Source organism: Phalaenopsis equestris, unplaced genomic scaffold, assembly GCF_001263595.1.
Source record: "Phalaenopsis equestris unplaced genomic scaffold, ASM126359v1 Scaffold233328, whole genome shotgun sequence".
In the NCBI taxonomy this organism is placed as follows: domain Eukaryota; kingdom Viridiplantae; phylum Streptophyta; class Magnoliopsida; order Asparagales; family Orchidaceae; genus Phalaenopsis; species Phalaenopsis equestris.
In genome coordinates this window covers 192-15201 of record NW_018251278.1, presented here as the reverse complement: position 1 = coordinate 15201, position 15010 = coordinate 192, and the positions used below count along the sequence as shown (strand labels likewise).

General features: G+C 36.0%; 1 protein-coding gene across 3 annotated transcripts; it reads left to right on the top strand.

The window, feature by feature from the left end:
* Nucleotides 1-2875: 2875 nt before the first annotated feature.
* Nucleotides 2876-14681, top strand: LOC110038626 (type IV inositol polyphosphate 5-phosphatase 3-like; the record flags this gene model as incomplete). 3 transcript variants are annotated; one of them, XM_020743516.1, is given in 6 exon segments in its annotated part: nt 2876-3147; nt 3331-3383; nt 6582-6661; nt 6945-7049; nt 7236-7995; nt 14512-14681. In XM_020743516.1, coding segments are annotated over 5 exon segments (1163 nt in total), but the record flags the coding sequence as incomplete, so codon positions are not given.
* Between the last annotated feature and the right edge of the window lie 329 nt (nt 14682-15010).

Here is a 15010-nt window from a genome sequence, read left to right as displayed (position 1 = left end):
TTTCCCACGGTCTAAATGAAAGTATGGAACTCATTAAGTTGAGTTTAGTAAATTCATTTGGATTAAATGAATCCAATGAAAAATAGTGGTACCGGAATGAGGGAACCATAGAATTCTAATCGGTGTTGTTCTAATCAAGTTTAATATGCCCCATAATTATTAAATAACCATGACCCTTAGGAACACTTGATTTGACGTCATGGCATGACATATTAGAAAACTTAAACTAGCCACGATGATGAACTTGCAGAAAACATTGTGGGCAGCACAACCATCTTCAAAAGCAAAACATGTCTACACCAACTAAACCATTTTTTCCTTAGAATTAAACAACCAAGCCATAAGACTTTGAGTTTTTCCGCCTAGTGCAACATAAATCATCAACTCCTCTTTAGGCTTTTGTACGACTCTGCTATACAATATAAGCCCTAAGTCATTTTAGGATCCCGAGGTTGTCGTTCGTCATGACCTAAATTCTCAAATCTTCCAAGTTATTTGTGTGATAGTTTTACAAGAATGCAAGCCCTAAATAAATAAAATTTGGCAGGATAAAACCTTTAAATATTTCTCCTCTAATTTGAAGCCAAACCATAGGGTAGTCAGGGAAGTCACCGAGGTTCTCCTCCGGATCTATGACATCACCTAGTCTCTTCCTTTGGATTCCAAAACAAAATGTTCCAAATTTGAGTCAATCCCCTTTCACACCACTTTTTTCGATTTCATTAAAAATTCCAAATCCGTTGATCTCCTTAAAGATGATATCCCAACATTTTTATCGAGAGTTTTCTTATGTGACTTCGGTCATCTATGATGTAAATAACTATAAGGGTTTGGCCTAATAGGAAGCTTTTCCGAACCCAACTTAATATAAATCGTTTGATCGAGTCTCATCCTCAAGTCTTGTGCTTATCCTTCGGAATAGATACAGGGTTTGAGGTATAGTGTTCTTTCATTTAAACTATGAAAAATATGGGGTCAGTTTGATTTCATATTTTTTTAAACTATATACATATATATATATAAATTAAAATGTCCTTCCGAAGCGGGCGACGGAATTTCGATTCTGGTGACCGACGGCTTCCAACGGGCAACTCCTCCAACCAAAATAGTGCCGACAAAGTGTTTCAAAAAGAATAAAACTAAATGTATGCAAGATTTAATTCTAGAAACAATTCAAACGCAAAAATTATAAAATAATTAAATGTAGAAAAGTTTGAATTATGTAATGAGTCTTTCCCCTTGAAATTAATTCACAATCAATGTTATATTAAAAAATGTTTAAAAGTTTAAATGTTGTGTAGTGACAAATAGGAGCATATTTGCTTCTTTACTCTTTTCCGAGTGTATGAAGAGCATTGACTAATCTAAAGTAAGTTCTAACTTGTTGTGGTAGTGCTGAGTAGATTCTAGTCTGCCATTTCTAGATTATCCATTGGGCCCTCCCTATAAGACTTACATGGGACCCTTTGTTCCAACTTTAGACCAAATTGGTAAAGGATCTAGCCTATCACCCTAGAAACACCAATTCTACGTCAATCAAGACTTATCTCCCAATCTATTTACACTCTCCTTAGATTGTGTTTTCCCTCCTCGTAAGGTTAGTGTGATACTCACTAGTTGGGTGAAATCATAACCCTCCCGAGTTATTATGTTTCTCAAAGAATTTTAACCTCATAAATGACCAATTTGCAAGGTAAATGAAGAATCGGTGCAAATACCATCACAACTTATGGAATAAAAGAAGTTTTGAACAAATTGAATCCTCTACATGATTACTTCTTATTGTTAGGAAAAATAAAAAGAAAACTACTTAGAATTCATGGGGATAACACAACAAAACATATTTTATATTTAAAACTAAGTCTTATCAACAAAAAACCTAAATACAAACACAAGTGTTTATCTTAGATTCCTCTCCAAGCAATTCTTGAATTTTCTTTCAAGATATCTCCAAACACTTCTTACGCAATCAAGGACTCTCCTCTTTTATACAATCTCACCCATACTAACTCACACACCCTTTAAAGCCCCCCTTTTTCGACCAGCCAATGACCGTATTTTATAAATATCTGAAAATAACCAATGGTCACTACAAGTACCTCTTTAAAATTCATCCAAATTCATTGAACTAAATTGAAAACCGCTTTTGGCGTTATAGCGTACACATTTCATCTCATTATTATCATAACCTAAACTTGTTAGCAATTTATGCATTAAAACATAAATAACTCAAAATACGATATTATTAATCTTGAATAGAAGATTGTTATAGAGTAGGAATTGTCAATGTGGAGCTTTATTATATATTACTTGCACAGTGTCACATTAGCCCCAAAAGAATTACTAGGAAGAGTGAAGTTTTAGTAGCTTCATCATTGAGAGGTTCATGCGAGTTGCAAAAATACATTACTTCGATTCAAAATAAACTTCAAAATGCATTTTTAAAATAAATAAAATTTAAAATATTAAAGAAATGATATATTTTATAACTAAATATTTTCTATTCTAATAATACTATTTTAAAAGTTGGAACTTCTTTGCTTGAATTAGAGAAGTATTGAATTTAGTGCGGACGTATATGAAACTAGTGTTTGAAATAGGGCTATGAAATTGGCCTGAAGATCGTAAATCAACTGAAAATCGGATTAAATTTTAGCTCGGATAGAACAATTCAAGCCGAGCTACGAGCCAAATTAAATGATCCAATTTATTTTGATTCAATTTCGATTAGTCCTCGGTTCGGATCGGGATTGGAATCAGATAAAATAAATTATTTTTATATTTAATACCTAAACTTTTAATTTTATATGTATAATGTATTGCCAGCTTAAGGTGCTTTTTGCTTTTAGCGGGAGTGCATTTTTTGTTGATGGGGCCGACTGTGCCAGCCAAGAAGGATCCGAGTCAAAAATGACATCCGACCTCGATTTTGGATCGAATGACGCTCTAACTCCGAAATAAGTAGTCCCCGCCGCGGCGCTCAAAACATGACGACGAGTTTCCATGCGTTCGAAGAATTTGTTAGCCGCCCTCCCTGTTCTCACTGTGTTACTATAAACACCCCATCCGATCCAATCAAACAGAGTCTCTCTCTCTCTCTCTCTCAGAATGTGGCACCACTCGAGAACTGAAAGGAAGCAGGCAAAGGTATGATATTAATTTCTTCTTCTTCGTCTTCTTCTTCTTCTTCTTCTTCTTTGTTTAATTTGGAGTAGAACGGAGGAGTTTGACATTTCTTCTAACTATAAGTACTTTTTTACTTCAGAGTTCATGGCCAAAAGTTATCTTCAAAAAATGGCTTAACCTTGAAAGTAAGGTTTCTGACTTCAGCGCAGATGAGGGAGACAGCAATACTGATTATCATGACGAGGATGAGGAACAGGGTAAGCATAAAAAATGCCTTTTCAGTTTATTTTTTGTATATATTTTTTGCTTGTTCCATATATGTGCTTGCTCACACGGTGGGATTTCTTCTTCTTGATATTGGTTGATGGGTTATAGCATATGGTGATTATTTTATTTTAATTTAATTTTGTGTGATTTACGGGCTTTAGAAGTGAAACAGGCGTGGTTTTGAAATCGAAATATTCTTATAGGGTTATTATCTCGCCATTTCTGGTATGTGATTGGTTTATTTTATTGAAGTTTGGAAAATCCTTTTTTTTTTGTTGAATTGGGGTGAAAAATCTTTTTTGTTTTCTTAAAAAAGGGCTTTCTTTATCAAGTTTCATTTTGCTTTTCTGTGTTATGTTAGTTTAAGATTAAAGTTGTTTTGTTCATTGGCATTTTAGTATTACAGCAATTTGATGTTAGTTTAATTTAGGTTAGGCGCTATGTAGATGCATTTTGATGACTATTTTGATGGTTAAAAGGTTTAGAAAGCAAGAATATGCTACATGAAAAGCAATAGGGACCATAATAAAATACTGCAATATTTGTAATAATTAACAAGCTAAGCAAATTTTATGTGCCCACTAAAAATTTGTCTTTTGAAGCATAAACTTCGAATTTTTTACAAGAACAGTTGAACTCCATTTTCAATAAATTTGTAAGTGACATAGTGCAACTTGACAAAGTTCAACCTAACTAAAATCGTGTAGATCCAAATCCAACTAACTTAGATCAAATACACAAAAACATTGATGGAAATTTATTGCGGTCACTGGAGGGTTTAAAAGTCCTTTGAATTTGTGTATTATAACTGAAACGATCATCTTGATCAGAGGAATCAAGGTTGCTCAAATCCAAATTTATGAAGGCACTAAGATGTCCTCAAAATGAAAGTTGATTAAAGGGACCTATCAAACCCACTAATTGAGATCTAACACTCTCATAGAGATGACATAAGTATTTCTATTATGGGCATATTTTTTGCACAGTTGAGATATTTTAGTGGGGAGACTTGTAAACCTATTTTAAAAGTCTAACAGCAATTTGGAACCATAGTTGTTCATTTAGGAGGTTTTGCTTTTTGTGAATTATCGTCATCCTTTCCTAATGACCTGATATTTTCTTCAACTAAGAGGGCATTCATAGCAGCAACGGTCTAACATTTGTCCCAATGCTAATATCTGCCTCAGTCACAATGTTCACTACTATTTTCTTCTAACATTAACTATTATCATTAACCATCTACTATCACCGGATATTGAATTATGTTGACAAGTATCTTCTCGTGTGCTTCAACGATCATCAATGATCATTGTCATCTAATTATCATCTATTGATACCGAAAATCATAGTCACCCATTTTCAGGTGATGGGGATATAGATGGGGATGTTATCAGTAGAATTTAAGTTGGATAGTTGAAATTGAGGAATGCATTGGGCCTATTGTGTGATAGAGAAGTACCGCTTAGACTTAAAGTAAAATTTTATAAGATGGTGGTGAGACCTACAATGCTTTATGAGTCATAATATTGGCTTGTAAAAGAGAAACATAAAATTAAGTCATGCTGGGATGAGAATGCTTAGGTGGATCAGTAGCTTTACACTTATAGAAAAAAATTGTTATGAATATATCCGTGAAAGGGTTGGAGTAGTTCCATTGACAGACATGATTAGAGAGAGCCATTTTATATGGTTTGACCACTTTATACGTTGACCATCTAATGATCCTGTTAGGAGAGTGGATATTTAAACTTGACTAATGTTAAGAAAAATAGAGATAGTCTTAAAAGACTTGGGCAGGTTGTATAAAAAACGATCATAATTTATTAGAATTAATTGAAAATATGACACTCAATATGACACAATTGAGAAAAAAGATTCATGTAGGTGACTCCACTTAGTGGGAATATGGTTTGTTATTGTTGTATTAGTGTTCTTAATCCAGTGATATCTTCTTCTGGCTTTAATCTACGCTGACATATTTGACTCTATGTTTTATGTATGTCATTGATTGACATTATCATCCACCGTCAATTGAAGCCGGTGCCTGTAATCAATCATTCTCAAATATTAAACTTTACACCACCATCAATTAACACTACTTTCTATCCCTACATTCATATATTTATGTCCACCTTCCGCCTGTCATCATCAATATCATTAAACGTTTTCAACCACTATCACAGAAATTACTCCTATAGTTCTGGTTTTATGATATTATCTTTTTCAACAATCGAGGAGGTTCATTGTAATCTTTAGTTGAAATAATGGAGCTATTTTAACATGTCTAAGCTCCCTTTTTTTTCCTTTTTTTAATTTTATACATAAATAATCATTAATGTTTTATGTTTTGGTTGTTTTTTTTGTGTGCAAAATTTGCATACAATGCTAAGATGATAAACTCTTACTCTTCATTGCAAATAATCTGCATACAACAAAATAACAATTATGGTTTGTTAACTTTTTTTCCTTTTATTGTTGATTGTTGAGTTTAAGGAATGAAATAATGTTTAAATTCTAACTTTGTCAATTGTGTGGCCAACTTTTCAATTCTTCTGTATCATAATCATTAGTATTATCCAACCTATTTGAGTTCTCAACTGCATCACTTTCTATTAAGGCATGTGAGATTATTGTTTTCATTTTTAGATTATATATTTGAAAATATATTGTTGTAAAAATAAAAAGTGGTTGGCACTCACCCGCAAACTTAATCTTTTAGGTTAAAAATTAATTTTGTCAATGGTGTATCTTGCCCAACTTTGATATTCCTTTGATTCACAGTATCCTTATTTACCATTCAACCCTGTTTGGTGTTGCATGTGGTGTTGATTCTAGATTATACAATTTTATTGCATTAGTCCTATCTAAGCTTCATTCAACTACCACTTTCTCTTGCTACTTTGGATTGAATAAAAAGGTCCTATTGCTTGGTTTCGTTTTCTTTATGTCACCAATAAAAATGCATTAATATTTTGAAGTACTAAAAAGATTTCTTAATTATAGTGCTTCAAACAATAAAATCTATGTTTTCAATTGGAATCATTGAAATAGAAAAAAAAAACAAAAATGATTAGATTGTGTTAGTTTTAAAGTCATGAAATTGGACATCTTGCTGACTATGATGATATTAATTTCTATATCATTAAATGCTTCTTTAGTAAGCTGAAGTTTTGCTACTTAATAACAAGTCAGAGGGGGCTTATTGCATACTAAGGAGGAGAAATTCTGAAACCCTACGTGCACAATACATTGATGCCAAGGATATAAGGCAAGTTACATTAACTTTAAGACTTCTATTTCATACTGCTATTTGAATTTTTCATTCGTTTGTAATTGTTCTCTTTTCATTACATTATAAATGTATACAATACTCAAAATAAAATTTTTTGCAATACACCAATGTTCAAAATTCTTTTTGAAACTAAATTCGTATACTCATTAATTGCATCATAAATCTATATTCAACTAACCATCATAGTCAATTCCAACATAAATGAACATTTATTAACTCTAATCTAAACTTCTTCTAATTGACCTTTTTTTTTTCGTAGGATTTGTGTTGGTACATGGAATGTTGGGGGGAAAGTTCCGCATGATGACTTGGATATTGACGAGTGGCTAAATACAAATGAACCTGCTGATATGTATGTGCTTGGGTAATATCATAAACCCTTTTCCTTGTTTTGTTTCCTATTAGATAAAAACTGGTTGCAATTACTAATTCATTCGCCTCTACTTTGGAATTTTGTTGTAATTTTGTATAGTTAGTATAGTGAAACACTTTGAACATTACAAGTTTGTTTTATTTTCCAACATATATAACATATCTGAGACAATTGCAGCTTTCAGGAGGTTGTTCCATTGAATGCGGGGAACATATTCGGTGCTGAAGACTGCAGTCCAGTGCCAAGATGGGAAAATCTCATTCGTAAGTCACTGAACAAAGTTCAAACGGGAAAACCAACATGCAAATGCTACAGTGATCCTCCTTCTCCTTCAAGGCTCAAGCCCTCTGAAGATGCTTCTGCCATTATCGAAAAATTGCTTTTGCATGAAACTGATAATGAAAGTGACAATGAAATGATCCAACAAGTCAATAATTCCATGAATGATTGTGATGATTTCAATGGGATTAGCACTGAGAACGGGCTATCAATGAAAAAGTTGGATAAGTGTCATCGTTTTAGTATGATAGACAGTGACATAATTCCCAAAACACCAATTTCTCAACAAAACAAGCTAATTAAAACATGTTGGGGCTCAGAAAAGATTGGCTTGGCATGGCCAGAACAACCACGGGAACTATTAGCCAGGCGTGTTTCAGATAGTCCAACTTTAAGATCAAAGTCTTTTAAGACTTGCAGTCCACTCGCTTCAGCTTTGGGAGATAAAAAAGATTCATTATACTTTGGATCGATACAAGAGTTTGATCCACGTGTCATTTTCCGTGCAAAGAAAAGATCGTCTTTTGTGAGGATCATAAAAAAACAAATGGTTGGCATTTTCATATCAATATGGGCTCGGAGATACCTTCAAAAGATTATTCAAAACGTGAAGGTGTCTTCTGTTGGTGTTGGTGCTATGGGATATATAGGAAACAAGGTTAGGCTTCTGTTTGTTTTATATTTCCATATCAATTTTAATTTGTTGATATGCACTTGTCTTATACAGTTTGATAACTAATCATCAATCTTTGAAATCATTTTAAAAAAGAAAACGCCATTTGTCATGCTAATTTGATGACATGAAAATATTAGTTTTCCTTGTCAAGGATATGAAAATCACCTGTTTCTTGCTTTTGTTTGACAACTGCCTGTTCATGAATGGATGATTTTGATTGTCTCTACTTTGTCTTCTTTGGTTGGACTTTAGCGTTTTTCTTTTCTTCCTTGCTGAGAATTTATGATTGTGTTTTGTTGATTCTGCTTTGCTATCATAGATTTTTATGACTATTAATTTAAATTATCAATATGAAATTTCTAAACATTTGAAAACCTTTCCTGGAAGTATATTTAATCTTTACCAGTGGTATGAAGGGCATAGTATCTAAAAATAATTTATCTCTACCCACCCATGGTGCTTTAGTGCTCTTCCTTGGCGCTAAATCAACCTATTCCTCACAACACTTGGACTTGTAAACACAAAACACTCTTAGGAGAGGAGTAGGGAGAAGTATTGGAGAAAGAAAGATATCACTAAGAAAGATTGCAACACTTGAATTCTTGGAAGCTTGGAAGATTTTCTTGGATGGTTACAAATGAGGGGAGATACTCCTATTTATAACCCCCTCCAAGTCCAAGGGAATATTCTAGAGTAGCTTAGTTTCTAGAGTGTTCTGCACTATTCTTATATACATATATGGCCTCAGACCTTTCTAGGGTATTCTTCAGTTTATCCTTGGACCATTCTCTAGAATGAGGTGGAATCATCTAGAGTTGCTTGGATAGCTCTTCTCCAGCTAGAATCATCCATTGCAATGTTGTCTAGATGGGGGAGGGGGTGACACTCTCCCCCACTTATGCTCGCAATGCCCTCATTGTGCCATTCTCCTGGTACTGCTGGATCTTTTCGTTGAACTGCCACAGTGAGTCTTCATGCTCCTAGCTAGCTTTACTATCAAACAATCCTTTCCACTTGATGAGATACTCTTTGTAGTTTGGCACCCCTCGTCATCTGATCACTCTATTTGCCAATATCTCTTCAATTTATTTATCAAAGGAGGTGATTACGGCTGTAGCCGCTCTCTTGGAAATCCCTTTTGAAGGGTCTTCCATATCTTCATGATAGGGCTTCAACATGCTTACATTAAAGATTGGATGTATTTTTAGTTTTGGTGGAAGGTTGAGTTTGTAAGAGACATTTCCCACTTCATTACCTCGAAAGGCCCTTTGTATCATCAAATTAATCCTTTATGTACCTTTCAAAATGTTTTGAACTGTTGGGGCAGAAGCTTTACAAGGACTAGATTTCCTTCTCTAAACTCGATGTGCCTCCGCTTTTTGTCTGCCCACTTCTTCATTCTCTTTGCGGCTTTGTGTAATGTTGCTCGAGCGAGCTCCTTTTGCTCATTCCAAGACTTGACAAACTTGAAGGCTGCTGGACTTTTTCCTTCATAGCTGGTTGTAAGGTAGAGGGGAGTCATCGGTTGTTTTCCCATGATTATCTCGAAAAGACTTTTCTTGGTGGCTTCGCTTGTTGGTAAATTAAAAGAGAATTGTGCAACATTCAGCAATTTGGCTCAATTTTGCTGATTTGCGCTTACATAGTGACACAAATATAACTCTAATTGGGTATTGATCCTCTCAGTTTGTCCATCACTTGGAGGATGAAAGCTTGTAGAGAAGTTTAGATCTAACCTCAACATCTTGAATAGTTCAGTCTAGAATCACCCAGCGAAGCGAGGATCTCGATCGTTGACAATGTTTTGTGGTATTCCCCATAGCTTTACCACGTTGTAGAGAAAGAGCCTTGCAGCTTCTTCGGTAATACAGTTAGTGGGAGCAACAATGAATGTTGCAAACTTGCTAAACCTATCAATCATGACTAGGATGCTTCCACACTCATCTGACTTTGGCAAGCTGGTGATGAAGTTCATTGAAACACTCTCCCAGGTCTCTAAGGAATAGGTAGTGGTTCCAACAACACCTTTGGTTGTTGAAGGACAACTTTATCTTGTTGGCAGACAAGACAAGTGCGAACATATTCTTATACCTCATTTTTCATCCTTGGGCAATCATAATTTGCTTTTAGAAATAATAGGGTTTGCTTCATACCTGGATGTTTGGCCCATAAATAGTCATGACTTTCCTTGGTTAGCTCCTTTCTTAAGTTGCCACACCTTGATACGTAGATGCATCGACCTTTAGTGTAGATAATATCTTCATCAATCCAAAACTTTCTAGTTTTTCCTTGTTTCACCAGAGCGATAACACTTTGGGCTTGTGAATCAGAGTTCAATCCTTCTTTGATTCCGCTTATTAGGGAGCTGGAAACTTATGAAATCCTTGCAAGTTCTGCTTTTTCGGCTTAGTGCGTCTGCTATTATATTGGCCTTTCCTGGCTTATACTCCAAGATATAATCAAATTCCGCCAAGAAATGTTGCCATCTTGCCTGACTCTGAATTTGGAGCCAAGTAGGTAGTGTCTCCATACTCTAAGGCAATGTATGATGACCGTCATCTCCTTTTCCTGGACTATATAGTGACAATTCGTCTCATTAAGTTTCCGGCTTTTATGGGCAATTGGGCGTCCGTCTTGCATGAGTACCTCTCCTATAGTGAAGTCAGAAGCATCAGTATGCACTTCACATATCTTAGTATGACTCTTCACCGATTGCCTTCTTGAGGTCTTCAAATGCTTCATGACACCTGCTATTCCATTCCCATGACTTATTCTTCTTAAGAAGGTCTGTTAATGGAGCAGCTCTTGCAGAATTGCCCTTAATGTATCGTCGATAGTAGTTTACAAGCCCCATATAGGATTTTAGCTCATGTACCTTCGTAGGATGCTCTCATTCTTGGATGGCCTTGATCTTGCTTTCTTCCATCATAAGCTTTCCATCCTTTATCTCATGCCCTAAGAATATCACTTCTTGTTTGGCAAAGGAGCATTTTTCTTTTTTGATGTATAGCTTATTTTCTCTAAGTACTTTGAATACATCTCGGAGGTGTCTCAGGTGATCTTGGAGTGTGTTGCTATACACCACTATGTCATCCAAGTAGACAACAACAAACTAATCCAAGTATGGTTGGAATAGTTTGTTCATCAAGTTGCAGAATGTAGCAGAAGCATTGGATAGCCCAAAAGGCATAACCAAAAATCCAAACGACCCATACCTGGTCACACAAGTGGTCTTTGGTTTATCTCCTTCTGCTATCCTCACTTGGTAGTAACCTGATCGGAGATCTAATTTTGAGAAGTACCTTGAGCTCTCTAGTTGATCAAAGAGATCAGCGATGAGAGGAATTGGGTATTTGTTTCTCACGATAATTTTATTTAATGCCCGGTAGTCCAATGCACATTCGCAGAGAATCATCTTTTTTCTTCTGAAATAGAACTTGAGCACCATATAAGGATTCAGATGGCCAGATCAATCCTGCCTCCAACAACTCCTTCAATTGTTTGCCCAGCTCTGCCATCTCTAGGTGCCATACAGTAAGCTCTCATTGCCGATGGCTTAGTCCCTGGCTCCAGCTCGGTTTGGTGATCAATCTCCCTTCTTGGTGGTAATTCTTTTTGCAATTCTGGTGTTGAATCATCTTTAAACTCCTCAAGTACTGCCATCACTTCCCTTGGCATGACTTCTTGGGGCTTCAATTCTTCATCAGGGTTATGAAGAACAACCAAGTAGCTCTCCTCCTCCTGTCGGATGCCTTTCTTGAATTGAAGTGCTGTAGTATTTTGGCTTCTTGCTTCCAAGTCCTTCATGTTGGTACTGGGCAAGCTTGATTGCCGTCCATGATACACATGCTATTGGCAAATGGTATTGGGAGCGCTTTCACTTGGTCCAAGAATTCTTGAACAAGGATTACCTTGAAATCATCCATAGGAATGATGAAGAAAATCAGCGTACTTGACCAATCTCCGACACAGGTCTTCACTCCTTTGGCCATTCCATGAATTGGCCTAACCGCTAGGTTGATTGCTTTAGTGGAACCTCCTCCTCCGGTTACCCATCAATTTGCTTCTTCAATATAGATGAAGTTGTGAGAAGCTCTCGTATCTATCATTGCTATTGTAGGTGTCCCACTTATAATCACCACCGCAAAGAGAAGTCTTTTTTTCGGGGTTTTTGAAGAGGTGTGCATCTCGTTGAGCTGTTGCATTGTTCCCACTTGTGCTGCCATATCGCTTCCTTCATCCTCTTGATGGCTTGCAAGAAGAGAGTTCAAAGCTTTCTTATAAGGGAAATCCCTTGCCCAATGCGGTCCTCTACAAAGAAAGCAGTTGCTGTGTGATTTCATTTTGTTGTTGTCGTTGGACTTCCCTTTGTCCTTTGCCTTGGATAGTCGCGAGGGGTCTCTTCCTTGTGTTGATCTTTGTCTTCCTCACTTTTGACATAGTTGCTCTTTTTTTCTCTTGACTTTGTAGACTCTTCAACCAAACTTTCTATGAGGACGATGGCAATAGCGAGATCTTGCGCTCTGCGCTGCCTAAGCTTAGTCTTTGCTCACTGTTAGAGTTCATCCATGAAGTTGAATAGAACCTTGTCAGACATGTCAGAAATTTCAAGGAGCAGGCTGGTAAACTCTTTAATATATTTTCGAATCGATCCCGTTTGCTTGAGTCTTTGCAATCGGGCTCTTGCCTCATTCTCTAAGTTCTCGGGGTAGAACTGCCTCTTTAGCTCCCTTTGGAACTCATCAAAGTTGGATATGGTGCACATACCTTTCTTGTTGTCTCCACGCCTTCTTCTCCACCACAACATAGCAATGTTTAAGAGATAAAGGTTTGCAAATTGAATTCTTGCATCTTCATCTGTAATCCCCATCGCTCCAAAGTTTTGATCTAAGTCCCCATAAGAAATTGTCCAATTCTTTCGCGTTGCGAGATCCTCCAAAACGCTTTGGTTTTTGTACTTCAATATGCTTGGCTTCGAATATATGATTGTTTGTGGATGCCGCTAGTGTCATCTTGCATAGCGAAATGTCTCCACACATCTTCTCCAAGCTTAGCACGTACGCCGCTCATCTCGTCTTCATGCGTTCTTTGTACCTATTGGAGCTCCCCCATCATGTCCTTCTGCATCTTAGCCATTTGATCCCTTAAAGACTCCTCCATTTGGAGCATCATACTTTTGATCGTCGAATAGATTTTGATGTCCTACTCCTCGAGTCCATCAACTTTTTGGTCATGATCTTCTATCTGAGCCTTCATGTCATTCATTGTGTCTTCCACCCGAGCAAGGGGCAAATCAAAGCAGTGCATGATCTCCTTGGACATCCCATGTGGTTTGGATACAGTTGGATCTCGTTGTTCCTAAGGACCTCGCCCTTGTTGAGATGATTCTACATTAGTGGCTTTGGACTCTATTACGTTCTCTTTAACACACTTTGACATACCTTCAAACCTGGATTTGATTCCAACTATCATGGAATAACTTATCTCTAGTCAGCCGTGTGGCTTTAACGCTCTTCATTGACACTAAATCAGCCTATCCATTACAACTCTTGGACTTGTAAGCACAAAGCACTCTAAGGAGAGGAGTAGGGAGAAGTATTGGAGAAAGGAACACTTCACTAAAAAAGAAAGATTATAACACTTGAATGCTCAAAGCTTGGAAGGATTTCTTGGATGAGTACAAATGAGGGGAGACACTCCTATTTATAGCACCCTCTAAATGCAAGGGAATATTCTAGAGTAGCCTAATTTCTGGAGTGTTCTACACTATTCGTATATATATTCATGGCCCTAGATCCTTCTAGGTTATTCTTGAGTTTATCATTGGATCATTCTCTAGAATGAGGCGGAATCTTCTAGAGGTTCTTGGATAGCTCTCCTTTATCTAGAATCTTCCACCTCATGGTTGTCTTGCCGATTTCTTTAAAGATTGCGGGGTATGACAATACGCTAGTGCATGAAGCTTCCATCAAAGGACGTTCTATGGAGGGCTTCTTGTAGGCAGTTTTATCCATGTATTCGGAAGAGACTGTTCTGTGTATTGAAGCCTTTGCCTTCATATCACAATGGAGACGGCATAATCGCTAGACCACTCCTGCCATCTTATTAGTGGCTTTATCGAGTCATACATAACTGTTTTTGCTCTTTCTTTACCCAATAAACTATTCCAAGCTCCAAGAATGATTTCAATAACAAACTTGTGTTAATCTACCAATATGATGTATACTTGTATTCTATCAACTTTATTTTATAGCATTTTTTTAGTTATTTAACACACATAATATGGTAATGCTAAGTTCTTTCTTTTTATACTTTTTTTGGAATGGTTTGCAAATATTTCCATTTTGTTAAAACTCAAAAAAACTTTTTGAGAGCCATGCACATATAAACCTTTTTTTGCCATCTTTTTCATTTGGCCAACAATAAATGCATTCAATTTTGTGAAATTAATATTTTAATATATAGAAAATTAAACTAATATATTCAAATATGTTTTAGGGATCCATCTCAGTTAGCATGTCCGTAGGCCAAACACAATTTTGCTTTATATGCTCTCACTTATCATCTGGGGAAAAGAAAGGAGATGAGCTTCGTCGGAATGCTGATGTGCAGGAGATTAACCGAAGAACTAGATTTGCGGGACTGCATAAAACAATTAAAGATCATGAGTAAGTTTGGTTTTTTTATTTAGGAAAAATTATTTGTGTTAATCCTTGGGAAAAAAAGAAAAAATCAAAAGTTGTCATTATTCTTTACGTGATGTTTTTATTATGTGCCTCCAATATTTAATACCTACCCTTTATTTCTATCAACATGATGTCTTAAGGGGACAAAATGGTTTGAGGCTAAAAATTGAAATTAGTACCTAAATACTATGATTCAAACAACATATTAAGAAAGGGATGGACTGATGGATTTCAGAAATATTCTTTTTAAAGAGATTCACAAATAACTCTAATGGAAGCTAAATAATAGGATAATAAAAACACTTTGGAAA